This window comes from Gymnoscopelus braueri (assembly GCF_963280865.1).
Source record: "Gymnoscopelus braueri genome assembly, chromosome: 21".
In the NCBI taxonomy this organism is placed as follows: Eukaryota; Metazoa; Chordata; class Actinopteri; order Myctophiformes; family Myctophidae; genus Gymnoscopelus; species Gymnoscopelus braueri.
The window spans coordinates 36,291,553-36,311,036 of NC_137623.1; the positions used below are offsets into that span (position 1 = coordinate 36,291,553).

A 19,484-nucleotide genomic window follows, 5' to 3' on the forward strand; every position below is an offset into this window, starting at 1 on the left:
TATTGTGTTTTTTAACACCAGACCAGGAAAAATTTGTGTGTTCATGACCACTGTGGACAAAGTCATATAAACATAGGAATACAAGAACGCTCGCCCCAAAACCCCAAATCTGGCAACCTCGAAACGGTCACCACCAAAGTATTCCTAAACGTAACCTCAGTAAAACTATGCCTGAACCTAACCTTATTCCTAAACGTAACCTCAGTAAAACAATGCCTGAACCTAACCTTATTCCTAAACGTAACCTCAGTAAAACTATGCCTGAACCTAACCTTATTCCTAAACGTAACCTCAGTAAAACAATGCCTGAACCTAACCTTATTCCTAAACGTAACCTCAGTAAAACAATGCCTAAAACGAACCTTATTCTTAAACGTAACCTCAGTAAAACTATGCATAACCTTAAATGTATTCCTAGCCTAAACCTTGGTAAAACTAATACAAGAACACAAGAAAGAAACTGGGAACGAGTTGTTTTGGGGGCGAGCGTTCCGTTTACCAAACAAAGCACAAGGCCCTAGAATGCACATGAGCAAGGTTTCAACCTTCCTGTTAACCTCCCTTCCCCCAGGACGCCCGTGCTGGAGTCACCCTGGGGCCCATGGAGGGTTTCATGGGGATGCCCCTCAAGGTCCAGTGCTTCTCCCAGAGCACCCCCGTCGGACTGGACTGCCTCGGCTGGAGACGACGCATCTCCTTCCCCTGTGAGTACCAATCACCTCGCTGTCTATTTTTTGACATTTTTAAGCAGTTGTCTTGCTAAGGGACACGTGGCTGTTTATGGACCAAACTACATGGTCATTGGTCACTCTGTCACTTTTTCTTTACATGGCTTCCCATTAGCAAGTTGATTATTAGATTCAGGGCTACTCTGGACACTTACAGTAAGTATTGTTGTCTCTGTGAGATGTATAGACTATGGAATAATGCAGGAGTGTAGTTTGAGTTGAAAGGTAAAAAAAAGAAATGGTCCAGTTAGCATGTTTCTGCCTGCTCTTCTGTAACTTGAGCTGCTGAATTATTTTTTGCTGATCTCGACTGAAATTAATTCCCTGGCTCACATTCACATGTCAGTCCCATGACACAGTGTTGTTGTTGCCTGCACAGACGTGCACAATCATTCAGTCAGTAGAGCTTTAATCATTATTCAACGCTTTGTCGGCATGTTTGGAAATAAAGTCCTTGACAAATCCAGGATTCATTTTGTATTGCGGTGTCACCACCACCACCATCATCATCAGCATTAGCACAGCAACAGTGCAGTTCCTAGTTCAACCTGCAGGCCGCAGCACATTGTCATTTTGTCATAGCCCCAGCCTTTCCCAGCACGCCATTTGTCCCAGAGGATCTTTCTCTGGTGTAATTACAGGACAAAGGGTGCATAATGTGGGAATTATGTAAAAAATAATAATAGTCAGTTCAAGACAAGTTCAAGGGAAGACTATTGTTGCCTGCTTGACTTGCTTTTCAGAAGCATGTCAAAATGTGTATAATACTAAATAGATGTATTTGTTGCCTTGAAAAGACACATTTTCTCTCAGGCATATGGCAACTAGTTGTTTGTTTGGTTGTGTGTTGGTTGGTTGTTAATTGTTTTTTGATATAAAGCGTCCTTGCGGTTAATGAAAGGCACTATATAAATTCAAGCTATCATTATTATTATCATTAATGATATTGTTATGATCATAATTGGTGAAAATGTTCCCCAAAGAATTAAAAAAACTAAAACAAATCTCAAGCAATTTCTAAAAGAGCAAAAATCTAATCTTGTAGATTGGCTATCTTCGCTATCTAGTTTTTAAAGCAGGGCTTAAGTGGTGAGTATCCCTGGGGGTATGGAGGTGGTGACCGGCCAGCCAGCGAGCCATACGTTAAGAGTTCTGAATGAATTCGATTAACCCTGATCTGTGGCAGTCCACACCTGCGCTGTGGTTTCTAGATGGATAGAGAGTAGTGTCTGGACCACACACATGTACATTAGCACGCATGCCTGGATAGTACACACACACACACACACACACACACACACACACACACACACACACACACACACACACACACACACACACACACACACACACACACACACTTTTTATCCCTCAGCAGACTGCCAGGTCTTAACCCATTAAGACCTGAGGCCGATTCTACAAATGCCTTCTTCTAAATCAGTTGTTCTCGTGCCAAGGACCCCCAAATTGATATATATTTGGCAAAAAATGCTAAATTATTTTTCAAAAATGTTCAAAAATAGCAGATGTACAAGCTCGCAGTGTGGCACAAAGTGACGCACTGTGAGCTTGTATATCTGCTATTTTTGAGAACCACCTTTCTAAAATATCAAGAGTTTTCTGAAAAACATAATGTTGCTATATATATATATATATATATAGCAAAAATCTAAAATGACACAGATGCTTTACCGGTTTTAATGGGTTAAAAGTGAGGTCAGCAGTCTTTGTCCAGATGTCTCCGAGTATAATTCAATTCATTTTGACTAAATTGAATTGCAACATGAATTAGAAGACACAAGTGTAATGCAACCTCACTGTCTCTGGCTATCGGGGATTATAGAACGATACAGTCCACCACGTAACGTGACCCCATTTGACTTTGTTGCACACACCATATTTTTCTATTACCATTCATAATCCTTAGTGCGTAGTTAAGCTAAGCGATGATAGACTGTCTCACTGTTTTCATGTAATCTTCTGTAAGGTAGTTTAATTAAAGCTCAAATCCCTTTGTAATGGCAGATGGATCTGACAGAGTCACTGCTTTGTCAGTCCCCGTCTTGGTACAGTATGACATTGTCATTATTTATTTATGTCGATATTCTTTTTATCTGGATATAAAAAATTGGAGAGACAGAAATGGATTGTAGAGACAGAAAACAGGGTAGAGATGGGGGAGGGACATGCAACACGTCCGGAATTGAATCAGGGGCCGTTGATTACTGTATGTATGTGGTCGACACACTACTACCCAGTCACCCACCTGTGCAACCCCTGTTGCAAAGGTTTTTAATTTTGTACAATGTTAAATATATTGGGCCTAATGGTATGTTTAGGCCAATACTGATGTTTAAAACCCAACTTGCATGATACCGGTGTGGTATGCTGTTTCAAACCTAAACCGGGTCATTTGTTTCTGCACCGACTTTCCATTTCTCTTCGGAGTGACATTTGAATCTCCTGAGTTGTGTGTGCTTGTCAGTCAACCCACCATCCACCCAATCTATACACCTCCCTGTGGCATCTCCAGGCTTTCTTTTTTTTGTGTGGGAGGACAACACTCAAAAGACATCTGAGTTCAGGCAGCCGACGACGTGTGCTACTACCGGCTCCACGAGTCTCATGAAGTTTGATATGCCGTGAAACTTTTTGATTCTCGAGTCAAAGGGGACTCGAAGTCAAGTTGCACTGCTCTGCTGACATCTCTTTCTGCAGGGGCTGACAACTTTTTCAGAAAACCTTTTTTAGTGAGATTTGATCGTGTGAGTGTATGTCATCGGCGTTTTTGCCTGTGTGTGTGTGTGTGTGTGTGTGTGTGTGTGTGTGTGTGTGTGTGTGTGTGTGTGTGTGTGTGTGTGTGTGTGTGTGTGTGTGTGTGTGTGTGTGTGTGTGTGTGTGTGGGGGGGGGGGTGTGGGGGGGGGTGTGTGTGTGTGTGTGGGGGGTGTGTGTGTGTGTGTGTGTGTGTGTGTGTGTGTGTGTGTTGTGTAATCATGCGTGCAATCATTTTAACCACTTTATCCATTTATACATTGGCTATTAAAAAATAGCAGCTGTACAAGCTTGTGCATGGGGGTCCACGGCCAAATGCATATACATTTTGGGGTCCTTGACATGAAAATGTTTGAGAAGCAGCTGGCATAGACTATGTGTGTGTGGACTACGTATGTGTATGTCTCTCTCTCACCCTCTGTCTCTCTCTCAGACTATGTATTGAGTAGTTGTGTCCCTACTCCCTAGTCAGTTTGCAGCGAGAGTCACCCTTGATGAGCATGTCAGGAATCCTCTCCCCCATGTCTTGACCCACGTGCCTTCCTGACTGGAATGATTTTGTGGGGAAAAAAACATCTTCACTGTTGCACATGTGTTCAGGATTCTGTTTTCCAGGCCATGTCCAAGGTCACACTGTGTGTTACAAGCCCACTGGGGCCCATGCTGTATAAACCAGGGCTATTTAAAGATACTGTATGTACTGTACAGACTCTGTGATTAGATGACCAGCACCACTGCATAATACGACTTGATTCTGTCACATTATGCTTTGGGAAAGTTCATCGCGGCCATGTTGTCTTCCATTTTTACTTCGATATTAACCACTTAAACACTATACTTGTCCCTCAGAGCTCTATACCAGTGAGCTTGTTGATTGGCTATTTTAACAATGTTTGCCTCTTTCTTTCGTAATATTTGACAATTTGTCCAATTTGGTATTAAAAAGGTCTTAAAAGTCCTTAAATTGTAACTTTAGAAATGTGCAGAAACCCTGTATACACGTATACTGTATGTGGGTTTTGTTTACTGTTGAGTGAGAAAACAATGTTGCACATTAAGCTAATCATCTGTTCCCAGTTTGGGAACCACTGAGCTAATTGATCGGATATTTTCGCAGCGCAGAACCATGGCGAAGTACAGAAGACGGCTTTATTTGAGAGGTCGTGTGATTTGCGTAAGTGTGTGGAAATGGAACTGGTTAATTTGAGACACATTGCATTGTTTTACAAGGATTCACGAGATGTGTACACAATGTATTCTGATACAGTACATACATGCATCCCGTAGAGTTTGTCAACTCAGACTGTTATAAAGGTCAAGGCCCCGACCTGACTGGCACCCCAACAACTGTAATTCAAATCGTTTACACTACTCACATTAATGTATTGCAATTAATTATGCATCGCACAGACGTGAAATGCACTCACTGTTGCTCATATGGTCTCTCTCACTCACTCACACTCAGTCACACATGCACGCGCACACACACACACGCACGCACGCACGCACGCACGCACGCACGCACGCACGCACGCACGCACGCACGCACGCACGCACGCACACACACACACACACACACACACACACACACACACACACACACACACACACACACACACACACACACACACACACACACACACACACACACACACACACACACACACACACACACAGGACAACACATACCAGCGGCAGTAGTCATCAGAAGCATGCAGGCTTGTCAGTGATGAGAGGTGGAATGGATGGGCATGTGTGTGTGTGTGTGTGTGTGTGTGGATTGAAAGGAGCGAGGGGGTTGGTGGGCTGCTTTCAGCGCCCACTTTAATGACACTGCACCACGCGTCAAAGAGACACCCACTCTGGCGCTCGCGGGCAAGCGACACAGTCGAGACTAGAGAGCCCCCCTAGAGGACCCCCACTGATGTCAGCCCTGGAGCTGTGTGTGTGTGTGTGTGTGTGTGAGAGAGAGAGAGAGAGAGAGAGAGAGAGAGAGAGAGAGAGAGACGGAGAGATAGACCGCACTGGGCTATGGGAGCATGAGGAAATGAGCCAGTGAGCAAAGGGGAGAGAGAGCACACCGACAGACAGAGGGAGAGGGAGAGAGAGAGAGAGTGAGAGAGAGAGAGAGATGCCCTGTGTGTGACAGAGGGGAAAGAGAGAGAGAAGGCGTTGCACGAGAGCAGAGCCAGAGCGGTAGAGGAGAGGAGAGGAGAGAGAGAGAGAGGCAGAGCCCTGCTTGGCGAGAGAAGCAGTTCGGCTAGAGCTCTGCTGGCGCACCGTGGGCAGACAGGAAGGCGGAGGAAGCGAGCGAGCGAGTTGACAGCTGGTGCTTACCTCAGCAAATCGCCGGACGGAGCCCAGGTATCGGCTCGGAGTGGACGCCACCGTCCGGTCGGGCTCGCCGTCCCCCCCCCACCGCCCCCCCTTTCCTCCACCCCCCCCCCTCTGCGGGGGATAAAGCACCTGCACGGCCGCCTCCTCCTGTCGTCCTCCACCTTCAGACCGCAGCCCTCCTCCGCCGCCCACTTCCACTTTGTTGGCGTCGGCGCCGCCGGCCCCGATGCGGACCCAGCAGGGCTCCGAGGGGGGCGTGCCCCTGCCCGGCGGCAGTTGTGGAAGCAGCGGCAGCTCGGGGCTGTCCCCGGGCTCGGACTCGGACGGCGGGGGTACGCCCATCATGATGGGCGGAGGAGGTTCCGTGGACGCACTGCTGGACGGGGGACTCGGGGTGGGGAGCCACTGCATGGCGGTCGGAGGAGGGGGGTACGGAGGAGGGGGGTACGGGCCGTACGGCAGCCTGGGTGGCACTCTGAGGGGGGTCCTGTCTCGATACTGGAGCCTAGAGAGCCTGCACTCCACCACAGGTAAGCGGCCTGTCTCGTGTGCGCGCACACACACACACACACACACACACACACACACACACACACACACACACACACACACACACACACACACACACACACACACACACACACACACACACACACACACACACACACACACACACACACACACACACACGCTCACACAGCGAGGCTGCTTTGATGCAAAAGTCCCACGCACGTCAATTTAGGTGAATGAGTGGCGAATAAATTATTAATTATGTAAACACCCTGTCACGTGCACGGGCATAGAAGATGCGCACGTGCACAACAGCTTGATTTACCCTGACATTGGGTTAATGTGTTTTTGGGGCTCGGGTTAGATGTGCGTGTGCGTGTGCGTGTTCGCGTGCGTGTGCGTGTGCGTGTGCGTGTGTGTGTGTGTGTGCGTGTGCGTGTGTGTGGCTGTGTCTGTGGAACACCATCCATTAAGCTGTCATTGGCTGACAGGGTGCTGCTGATGTGTTGAGGAAGGTGGATCTACCGTTCATTTTTCTTGTCATAGTGAAGTACAGTATTTAACACGAGGCTGTTCCTTCCTCTACGACACACTGCATTTCTCTCTGACTCCTATATCATCGCTGTCGGGCAGAAATCTCTGTATTCTAACTTTTTGTGTTTTTTCGTAAATTAACTTTACCCTGCTTGATCATACTACAGCATCACACAAAAAAGCGTCAAAAGTAGCAGATCTGCAAGCTCGAAACGCGGCACAAAGCGACTCGTTTTGAGCTTGTCGATTTGCTACTTTTGATGTTTTTTTAATTTGAACCCCTGAAAAGTGACTCTTTTGGACATATGAGGTTTCCACCCGACAGAGATGGATGTGCATGATCCATGACAGCGCTAGTCAAAACTCGGAACTCCCTTATCTGCCATGGACGCACACACACACACACACACACACACACACACACACACACACACACACACACACACACACACATACACACACACACACACACACACACACACACACACACACTCGCCACGCTTTGCACCTTGGATCTCGTTGTCATAGCTTCAGGCCCGTGTGGGGGGCAGGCTCCGTTTATTCATTGATGGAGAACCAGCATGGATATGGCCAAGAGAAACCCTTCGGTAGTGCTAGTAGGTATTCAGGGCAATATACCTCTACTGCCATAACCATTTACACCTTCACTTCATTGACCGGAAGTCGGCCACCCCAATGGTCTATACTTTGTCCCATTCCTTTTTTCCCTAGTCTGCACCAAATCTTTTCAACGAATGTTCGCCTGTTATGACATGCCCAGAATAGGGATGCTGGGTTCTGTTGCGTTGGGAGTTGCATGCTGGGAGCATGTGGCTTTTCGTCTTCAGCTGAGAGGTGACAGGGATTACTACTTAAAGGAGTAGTTCACCCAGAATTCAAGGCTTCATGGGGTGTGTGTGTAATTCATGGGAAAAAATGTATTTTTTTTAGGTGAGCTACTCCTTTAAACATTGGCATGAGGCCTACTAGTGTTGTGTCACTGTCATCATAGTGAATGTATAGGAAGTGTGTGTGTGTGTGTGTGTGTGTGTGTGTGTGTGTGTGTGTGTGTGTGTGTGTGTGTGTGTGTGTGTGTGTGTGTGTGTGTGTGTGTGTGTGTGTGTGTGTGTGTGTGTGTGTGTGTGTGTGTGTGTGTGTGTGTGTGTGTGTGTCTCTGTGAGCACAAGTGTGTGTGTGTGTGTGTGTGTGTGTGTGTGTGTGTGTGTGTGTGTGTGTGGGTGTGTGTGTGTGTGTGTGTGTGTGTGTGTGTGTGTTGGTCTCTGTGAGCACAAGTGTGTGTGTGTGGTGTGCATCCCCACTTTGTTTGTTTTGTATGCATGAACAGCTGTGTCTGCGTGGTGTAATTGATACGCTTGTGTTTTCCACTCACCAGTGATATAACCTGGTTGCCGTTTTATTCTGAAAAAAAACGCTGCTTTACTAGGGCCTACGCTGCAGGGGTTCACAGCGGTAATGACCAGGGAAACAGGGAGAGTCTCATAAACCACTGCGACACACGCACAGATGTTATTGTTAATAGCGCCGGCTTTTCCCATTTGCGTCGCCTATTTGTGTGTCGGGTAATAAAACCACGGCATCCCCGTCGCGGCGACTCGTCTCATTGAAATCACCATCGCTCATCTCATCGCAGCCTTCAAATAGCTGCATTTTTGTTCTCCATGTGTGATGATGTGGAAATTGTGCGTCCGGCTCTGTGGCGAGCTAACTTGGGAGGAGTGTGTATTCAGTTTTCAAGAGGGGAGGGAGGTTCTGCTCATTGTATGGTGGGAGGGAGGAGGGTCTCTTCGGCCCTGGCCGGCCGTTCTGATTGGAACATTAGGGAGAGGGTTTGTTGCTTAGCACTCAGGCGTGCACAGAGATTAAAAAAAAGGCCTACCGTATGCACAGCTATGGCATGCTGTTTGTGCTCATGCACGCTACGGGGCACACGGACATGAATACGATGCATCCTTGCGATGACTACAAGTGCGCACGGTCACGTGCGTGGACACATGCGTGTGTGTGTGTGTGTGTGTGTGTGTGTGTGTTCACAGGGCACACGTACCCTCCAGGTATACTGTAAGACAAAGCAGTGTCCTTGACAAGTGCTTTTCTTTTTCAATCAAGATGGTATCGTCCTTTCCATCACACACACAGACACACACACGCAAGCACGCACGCACAAATGCATGCACGTGCTCACTCACACACATGCACGAATTAAGCATGGCCTTCACTGCCTATCAAATGTTGTATTAAATATTGTTCTTGGTTCCTTGCAGTCTGGCGTTTTCCCCACTTGTCTCAAGTGGGCTATTAACACACCTTTGCTGAAGGACCGCCACAAAGAGGGTGGCTGTAGCTTCATGGCTAGAGAGGCTGTCTGCTAATCAGTAGGTCACTGGTTTGCCTCCCAACCCAGTATATCGCTGTTGTCGGGCACGGGCAGAAACCCCCTATCTCCATATTTTAATGTATTTTTCGTAAATTAACAGCCTACTTGATCATACTACATTGTCACGCAAAAAAGTACCAGATCTGCAAGCTTTCGCGTAGCGTTTTAAGCTTGTACTTCTGCTACTTTTGCAATTTTTTTATTTGAATCCTGAAAAGTCATAGTTTTGGACGTATGAGGTCTCCACCTGATATGTATGACGATATGTATGTTACTTACAGTAACGCCTGTAACAGCCCTCCCCCCCCTTCACCCAGCCATCAACTGGGTGAAGCTGAAAATGTATTTTTGAAAACGGAATTAATAAAGGTCTACCGTACCTTCCTTAGATCCACCTGTGACCATAGCAACTACAGAATACTGTAGTGAAATATATTATTGATATTTTTTATGTCTGGAAAATCTTTTTTCTTTTTTTGGGAAAATATCTAAATTTCAATACAGCAATGCATTGATATAAAAAAGAAAATGTACGTTTTTAATTTCTATAAAAAAAAAAAGATTATGCATATTCTTTTGAATTCAAAAGTAGTGTTAAAAGCAAGAACTCCAGTACTTTAACTCAAGTACAAATTTGACAGAGCAACTTTCACTTGTAGTTGCAATGGTTGACCAGGAGTATCTATATGCTGTACCTTGACTCAGGTAGGCTACCTGGGTTACTAGGACTTTGTCCACCACTGGCTGTCCTTGAGAGGTACTGTAGGACGGATAACAGAGGGTGTACTTCAGCAGAAGAGCTGCACTGATGGAGATTAGAAGAGAAGTTTAATCTGATTTGGATGTGTTTTTTTGTTTTTTTGTTGAAAGACCCGATGAAGGCTCCTTCCGTTTAGTGTTGGCATGGTGACAGAACAACCAGGACACACTCCTTACAGCACAGAAACACTTTTACACACACACACACACACACACACACACACACACACACACACACACACACACACACACACACACACATACACACACACACACACACACACACTCACACTCACACTCACACTCACACACAAACACACACACACACACGTGTGTACACGTGTACACATGTATGCACACGTGCACATGAATGCACACGTGCACGCACGCGCACACACGCGCGCACACACACACACACACACACACACACACAGAGTACACGCAGCCATGAAGTCATGGACACTCACACAGACACCAGCTTGCAGGCACACACGGACACACACTGACACACTTACTCACACTTAAGATGCGTACGGACACTAAGACCTAGATTAATGTAGACACGTGCAAGCACACACATGCACCCACATGAAGAAAGACACAGGTATTGTTGCCCTAACTGTGTGACCAACAGTGTAAAACTGGTCTACTTAATTGCTGACACTGGTGTCCACTAGATGTTGTTGCAACACATTCTCACCTTTAGCTCGTCACATACTAATTGTCCGCGGTCAGGAATACCCTTGCAAACAGGGAGAGAGAGAGACAGGGAGTGACATGAAGCAAGGGTCATCGGGTTTGGGAATCAAACCTGTGTGCTAGGTAACACTAGGCATCGGCCTAGTGTTACCTAAATCAGTGGTTCTCAAACGTTTTTGTGCCAAGGACCCCCAAATTGATATATGTATTTTGCCGTGGACCCCCATCTGAAAATGTTTTAGATAGAAAACAGGGAGAGAGAGAGACAGGGAGTGACATGAATTAAGGGTCGTCGGGTTCGGGTATCGAACCTGTGACTCAATGTCAGGCTGCATGGTATATAACCACTAGGCCATCGTCACCCCAACCCTTTTAATTTCAAGGACCCCCATAACTCTGAGAGAGTATAAATGGAACCAAATGGAGTCACGTCATGACTCATCGACTCTGAAAACACCATAAAAATATATTGAAAATAAAAGCTTAAAAAAGGCAGCGAGGCAAGGCGTTAGCTAATAGCTGAGCAAGCATGCCCGCGGCCAGTGGCCGTTCTAGTTGCATACCGGGTAGTAAATGATCCATCGTCAACGTTATGATACACGAAAAGGGATCACTGAGCTTGTAGATGTCGCTTGTTTTCGCCGCACAGCACCATCGTACGACAACGTATAAAAATAGGGCTTACAGTAAAGTGGATAACCCATTCAATTCGGGGACGCATCTACAAAATGTCTTCTAAAATCCTAACAGGTTTCTGAAAAACGTATGTTGCTATAAAATCAGTGGTGCTAAAAGTCTGTAAAAAGCTAAAAGCACCACTGATCCCGTCTCAAAACAAACAAAGTGCCAAAGTATAAAATAATGGTTATAGCTAAAATCTAAAATGACACAGATGCGTTCCCGGATTGAACGGATTAAAGCATTCTGAAAAGATGAGAGGGAGACAACAGTTGAAGCGAGACATGGGAGGAAGGCACCAGCATTATTTTTTTGCCCTAAGGGCATAAGTGGGTCTGGAAGACCAGCTATTGTTATCCTGTCACAATCAATTCTGTCAAGTTATTTCTGTCTTTTTTCAACTTTTGGTCCAAGACTAATGGTTGACGAAGAAGTCACAGGAACCGCTACTGGTATCCCTCAAACCACCGGTGCTCATGGAAGGGAATAATGTTCAGGAGAGAAGGAAAATGATGTCAAAAAGGTATAAAAAATCCAGGTCCAGGCACTTAAAGGGATATTTCACTTTAAAAAAAACTTAGTATATGTATAGGAAGGGGGCGTGTCTGATAAAATGAATATCAAATATCTAAATACTGAATCAAGCAACTCAAAAACGGTCTGGGGGGCTCACAAAGGCCTGAGTAGACGATAAAAATGACCCAAAGTTTTTTTGAAAGTGAAATATCCCTTTAAGGTGTATTTTATTCTGTAGGTAAAAGGTCTTTATTGTATTTGGGCTAGAGACATTAAAATACACCTATGCGTGTCGGCTTGCGCCTTCTTCAGGGTGTCACACCCTGAAGAAGGCACTCATGGCTTACACCTTGAGTGCCTGGAACTGGATTTTTTATGCCTTTTTGACATAATTTTTCCTCTCTCTTGAAAGTTATGATAAAGTTGAATTATGAGGCTTGCCGTTAGATTTCAGTTTCCGCTCATTTACACAGGGAGTGTAGTGCCTCCGTCATCACAACGTGTCATGACACGTCCTCGCCACGCGGGGCGGCAGTGGCTCAGGAGGTAGAGCGGCCGCTTGGGAAACGAAAAGGTTCCCGGTTCGATATCCACGAAGTGTCCTTGAGCAAGACACCGAACTGAGCTTTGCACGGTTTCCTCTGCCATCGGTGTGTGAATGTGTGTGTGAATGGGTGAATGTAATGCTTCGGATAAAGGTGCTATATGAATGCGCCATTTACCATATCGTTGCTGTCATACTACAGCGTCACACAAAAGCATCAAATGTAGATTCTGCTACATTTGCTACTTTTGAATTTGAATCCTGAAAAGTAACAGTTTTGGACGTTAGAGGTTTCCACCAGGGGCGGACTGGCCATTTCGCATACCGGGAAAAATATTTCTGCTCCCGTTTTAGGATTATTACGGTCATTTCCGGGCCGCGCGGCCCAATTATTAGTTACGTTAATGTTTGGGCTGCTTTTCGGCTGTGGCGTAATTTACATAGGGTTGCTGGGTTAAAACAGTGAACCCCCCCCCCCCCCCCCCGTTGACAAAACGGCCCAGGGGGTGGTGGGCCGGTTCGGACCAAAATGCCAGGGCTGAAATTTGGTCCCAGTCCGGCCCTGGTTTCCACCCCACAGAGACGATATATTATCCCTCTGAGACTGAGACCCTGCGATGGAGAATGCATGAAGAGAAACAACCGAATGTCATGTGTCTGAGGTCGTGCGTGTGTGTGTGCACGTGCTAGCATAAGTCGCTCTGGATTAAGAGCACCTGCTAAATGCCTAAATTGTAAATTGTGCATGTGCATGTGCACGTGCATGTGTATGTGTGTGTGTGTGTGTGTGTGTGTGTGTGGTCTTGTGAAGTAAAAGGGAGGTCGGTTTAGTTTGATCGCTGCACGATGCACTACACCACCCCTGTAACCCGGTGGCACGCGTGCAGAGCGAGAGGCAACGGAACGGGAGGAAGTCTGAAAGCATCCATCCAAAACAAGAGAAGAACAGGCGGATGCACAAGGCACAGGCACTCTGGGAAAATAGGTCGCTTTGGAACCGCTTCCACTCAGCCTCGCGGCCCTCACCGTGCTCAGTTACTTCTTCCAGTAATGGGACTGAGGGAGAGATACGTCAGTGTCATCAGCCTTAATGTCATCTCTAACTGAAGTCTCATTGTTCTGTGGCTAGCGCTCAGAGAGACTCACTGTTTTTTGGAAACAACATAATGCCTAATTTATACTGAAGTCGTACAATGCCGCTGCTTTGCCTGCAAGATCTGTTGCTTTTTTTGGGGGCAAGCGGCACTGTCGGTTACTTTAGTTAGTTTACTTAGACCCGTTCCATAACTTTACAGGCCACGACCCCCTAAAATAATCATATTTGAACTGGGGACCTCCCCTCCACCCTGACAAGCACTTGGAATTGTACTAGGCATTTACCCTTAGTTTGACTCGGTTCCACAGATAAATATTGTGAAAATAGCCGAACTAGCTTGTATATCAATGTGCTTGTAGATCAATGTGCAGATACCCTGTATGTATACACTTATACTGTGTGTTGGTTTGTTTACTGTTGAGTGAGAAAACAATGTTGCACATTAACCCATTAAGACCTGGAACTGTGTCATTTTTAGATTTGAGCTAAAAAGCATTATTTTACACTTTGGGCTATTCAAAAATAGCAGATATACAAGCTCATAGCGCGGCACCGAGTGCCGCGCTACGAGCTTGTAGATCTGCTATTTTTGCAAAATCGTGAAAATGTGTGCAAATCTTTGAATATATATATTTTTAAAGCGAACATTTTTAACTCAAATCGTTGCTTCTGGGGGGTCCCTGGAACAAGATATTTTGATGGGGGTCCGCGGCCAAATACATATACTTTTGGGGGTCCTTGACATGAAAAAGATTGAGCACCACTGATATAGAAACATAAGTTTTTCAGAAAACTGTTGAGATTTAGGCGACATGTAGAATCGGCTTCAGGTCTCAATGGGTTTAGCAGGTCAGGTCATCTGGGGACCTCCTTAAAAATCATGTGGAGACCCCCTTGGTTATGGTTATTGCACTGATTGCACTGTGAACACTATCACTTTTCCCTTAGTTGCATTGCGCTGACTGAAATGGACACTTCATTTGATTGGCATTGCACTGATTGTAATGGACACTTTATTTGTTTTGGGACGGGACACGGTCAGGACACTGTAACCTTGTGTTGTTGTTGTTTTTCTGCATTGTGCAGGATAGTTGTGTAGGTTTATATACTATTTGTATACTGTTGTTCTGTAATAACGGTGCTTCTTATTGTTTTTATTGCCCTTGTATTGCTGTATACGACAATACTTTACTTACTTTGTTCCTGTAACTCTTAATCCATTAAGACAGGGAGCGCATCTGTGTCATTTTAGATTTGAGCTACAGTATAACCATTATTTTATACTTTGGCTATTCAAAAATAGCAGATCTACAAGCTCATAGAGCGGCACCGCGTGCTGTGCTACGTACGAGCTTGTAGATCTGCTATTTTTGAAAAATCTTGAACATTTGCGCAAATCTCAATTTTTTTAAGCAAACATTTGTAACTGAAATCTTTGCTTCTGGGGGTCCCTGGAACAAAATATTTTACAAATGTTAGCTTTAAAAAAAATAGATATTCAAAGATTTGCAAAAATGTTCACGATTTAATTTTTTTTTGCAGATCTACACATGAGCTTATATATCTGCTACTTTTGAATAGCCAAAAAATCTAAAATGACATAATGTGTTCCCGGCTTAAATGTGCTGCCTCTGGGCGACTGAAATCCCCCCGCGGGATCAAAAGGTGTGTATCTACGTATCTCCAGTTGCTGCCATGACAGACCTTCCTCTTCATCTTCTTCTCCAGGTGGTTCTAGGTCTTCCTCTCTTCCTCCCGCCTGACACTGTCGTGCGGTGGAGTATAAACTCTCGCTTATGACTTCCTTAGCTTTGCCATCCAATTATAATCACACTTTAGGCATTTGGCAGACGCTCATACAAAGTGACTTAAAGTGCAAAATCTGAGTAAGCGTGAATCATAGTCAACAAACAACAGGGTAAATCAGTGCTTCTCAAAGGCTTTTGTGTCAAGGACCCCCAAATTGATAGTATTTGGCCGTGGACCCCCATCTGAAAATGTTTTGTGCCAGGGACGCCCAGAAGAGAAGATTTTGGGGTAAAAAAATTATTTATTATTCAAAAAAAGAAACCAGGTAAACAACATCCTACTATAAATTTCACAAACTAGACTGTTGCCTGTTTGGCAGTGGACTATTCGGGAATGACTCAAGTCAGAAACTATGCTTGCCCCATCTATTTATGCAATAGCAATTTAAATCAGTGCTATTGAACACCCTTTACGTCTGTGTGTGGGTTTTACAAATATTGAACCAATGAAAAGTATTAAAAAAGCACTACTGACTAAACCTCCTAACTCCATTGGATCCTCAAACTGTCGGTCAAATCACCTGACTCCAACTTGTGGAGTTAGGTGGTTTGTCTCCCATTGATTAGAATGACGAAATCAGACGGAAAAAAGGCACAAAATCTCCACATTAATTGTCAAAACCCTCAGTAACTCCACAAGTTACTGAGTTTTTTTTTTTTTTTTTTTTTTTTAAGTTAATATTTTGGACATGCAGTAGCTGGCTTCTGGCCGACAGCAGAGATATGTTGTATCCGATGTCAAAGTACCCGTTGTACCCGTCTTGTCTGACTGTGTCCCTTTTATGCCTCAAGGTGGTGATGGCTATGCTATGATATCATGGGAAGAAGCACAATAACACTCAGTTATACAATATATAATATATATATAGATACTTTATAGCTATATTAAATTCTTCCTCACAAGACACTGAACCTCTAACTGCTTCCGAGGAGCAGGCTGGTGCCTTGTATGGTTTGGTCCGCCGTCGGTGTGTGAATGGGTGAATGTAATGTAACATAAATGCACCATTTACCATTTACAGCTACATTCGCACAACGTGCACTCAGAGATCTAATCTAACTATACATTTTGCAAACATCTGCGTGCGCGTGTGTTAGAGAGGATCCCACGATTAGATCGTCATGGTTACTGACGCGACCTATGTTGAAGAGCGTCTGTCCTCTCTGATACAGCTACCGAACCGTTAGCTCTGGAACTTTACACGAAGACCATACAGTACAAGATATCCATATAAGGTGGAGCAGGGTCAAAGAGGCTGATATCATCCGGGCTGTCGTCATGGACGGTGCACACCATATAGGGAGGTGGGAGGTGCCACGTGAGCTCCATGTGGGGTCAAGCGGGACGAGGTGACATCAGCAGTGTGATGTGGCATCTCTCAAGGAATGTGTATATTTATATAAGAGGCACGTCACCAGATTCTGGTCTAGTCCGATCACGAACCCACCCTAGTGACATCTAACCCTGGTGACATCTAAGCTTGAGGCTTTACTTCAGTGTGCATGGGTTATAACGGAAACTCACTGACAATGAGTATTGCATAACTGGAGGGGTATGCGTTCTCAACCAGCATCGTTCCCAACAGGCATCGGCCTAGTGTTATCTAAATATCATTTGTGGTCAAGAGAAACTAATCTAAATAATGAAACGTGAACATTAAAGGCACAGTATGTAACTTTGCCCTGTGTTTACATAACAAAACAATAAATACATGTCCCTCTATAGCAGAAGTTATCAGCCAATGGAGTGTGGTGGTGTTTACCTGCAGAAACACAGGTATCTGCTGTATTTTGGTGTTTTCACAGTTTGTTCTGGTACATAGACGGGGACGTTTTTGGGAAACCAGAACAAACAGTGAAAACACCAACATACAGTGAGGGGGCAATGTGTTTCTGCAGGTAAACCCCACCACACTGCTCCAGTGGCTGATAACTGCTGGAATAGAGGGAAATGGTGGGTAAAGAAACTGTATTTATTGTTTTGTCATGTAAACACAGGACAAAGTTACATACTCTGCCTTTAACAAGTAACCAACATACAGTACAGTATATCTGCGTAGTAAAGTAGCATCTTTCGAAAAGGTGACAAGAAGTGATGAAAGGAGAAGAGAGGAGTGCTGGGGAAACATGTCTCACATTTACTGTAGCTCTCCATCTCCATCAGTAATTGTGACAAATGGCTCCTAATGGTTTCTTTTTTCCAAGCCTCATGAGACTCAAATGGAAGTTGTCTTGGCCTGGCGACATGCCTGGTTTAAACTGAGATATCATCAGAAGTCAACTTGTTGTTCATTTTGTATCAGTGCAAACTGTAATTGTTTTGTAGTGCTAACAATGTCAGTGCCATTATTAGCGGGATAGCATTATGCCGATAGTAAATGAAATTATATTGACTGTGGTTTGTCTTTCAGGGACCTGCTGTAATTAGGGCTTTGTCATTGTTTTTAGGCAGAGACTCGCGCGCAATCAATCATCGTCGTTCCAACTCTAATCTCCAGTGTACCACATCCTGTGGTTCCACTATACCAGTGGTTTTCAACCTTTTTCCAGACATGCAAAAGTGTCACTTTTCAGCTACAGTCACCTTTTTGAACCCAAATAGGGCAATTGTGTGACACCTGACCCGAAAGAAAACAACATGTTGTCACCTTTTTCACCTCGGGGCTGTTTGCATGCCTGTTTTTCATGCCCCTAAATTGATAAACATTTGGCCGCGGACCCCCATCTGAAAATGTTTCGTCCCACGGACCCCCAGAAGCTTTTGAGTTAAAAATGTTCGCTTTAAAAATATGTATATATTCAAAGATATGTACGCATTTTCAATTCGTTTTCAAAAATAGCAGATCTACAAGCCCATAGCGCGGCATTCGGTGCCGCGCTATGAGCTTGTAGATCTGCTATTTTTGAATAGCCAAAGCTAAGTGGTTAAAATGATTGTGACGCTATGTTAACTAATTTCGCTGGGGACCCGCTGGGGACCCCCTGGTACCCCCCCAAGGACCACTGGTTGAGAACCACTGCACTATACCCATGCTGCATGTTTGTTCAGTAACCCAGCCAGTCATAACCCCTAGAGATAGTTATGCCTGATCTGTACTTAGTTGCATGTCGGTGTCGTGCACCTAGAACAGCAGAAACTTCAAGCTCTCAACGTGTTGCACTGTGACACGTTGTGAGCTTGTAGATCTGCTATTTGCTATCTTTAAGCTGCTAACCCATTCAATCCGAGAATGCATCTGTCATTTTAAACATTATTTTATACTTCAAAAATAGCAGATATACAAGCTCATAGTCATAGCGTGGCACAAAGTGACACGCTATGAGCTTGTAGATCTGCTATTTTTGAAAAATCGCGCAAATGTGTGCACATCTTTGAATGTATATATTATTTTTTAAGAAAAAAAAATTAAACTCAAATCTTTGCTTCTGGGGGTCCCTGGAACGACATATGTTGAGATGGGGGGTTCGCGGCCAAATTCCTTGACATGAAAAAGTTTGAGCACCACTGATATTTAGCAATACTTTTTACAGAAAACTGTTAGGATTTAGAAGGCATTTGTAGAATCGACCTCAGGTCTTAATGGGTTAATATGTTGTTCGTCAATATGACCCCTGGAGGTATGGCACGTTTGACACTGACACACATTTGTTGGAATCCACGCTCGATCAGGGCACATCAGGGCGGTTTAGTTTTGGTGTGTGGGGGGGAGAATGAAAGCTTTTTCCACTATAGCTGGTATTTGAAGGAGACGATCGGATCGATACGGTCCGAAGGCGAAGCCCCTTACCGAGGTGGACCCCCGAGTGTCAAAATAGAACCCCCCCCCATCCCGATCCTCTTAGGAGCAATTAACCCTGGCTTTAATGGTACTGTTGTCTCCACACAGCCCCATTAGGTCATGTCAGAGTAGTGCGGGATGTGTCATAAAAGAGATGTAATCATCTGGCGGGCTTTTCTTTTTTCTTTCTCTTTTTTTGTTTGTTCCGGGAGTGTCCGTGTATGAGGTCATTGAGCGAGCGGAAGTGGGACATTTCTTTTCGCGAATCAATAAATCTCTGGTGGTGTTTTTGCATTTCTGATTGATTAAACAATAAAATGAGGACAGC

The 19,484-nt window shown here is 44.9% G+C and overlaps 1 protein-coding gene across 4 annotated transcripts in view; it reads left to right on the forward strand.

Moving 5' to 3' along the window:
- arhgef4 (Rho guanine nucleotide exchange factor (GEF) 4) overlaps positions 1 to 19,484 on the forward strand; it is a 157,099-nt gene that overhangs the window by 79,649 nt on the left and 57,966 nt on the right. For 3 of the 4 annotated variants that reach the window (XM_080418474.1, XM_080418476.1, XM_080418475.1), the window contains one exon: positions 572 to 704. In XM_080418474.1, coding sequence (XP_080274600.1) covers positions 572 to 704 — 133 coding nt within the window. Of the gene's footprint in view, positions 1 to 571; positions 705 to 5,645; positions 6,369 to 19,484 lie in introns of those variants that run through there. The other variant, XM_080418477.1, reaches the window with a different exon arrangement.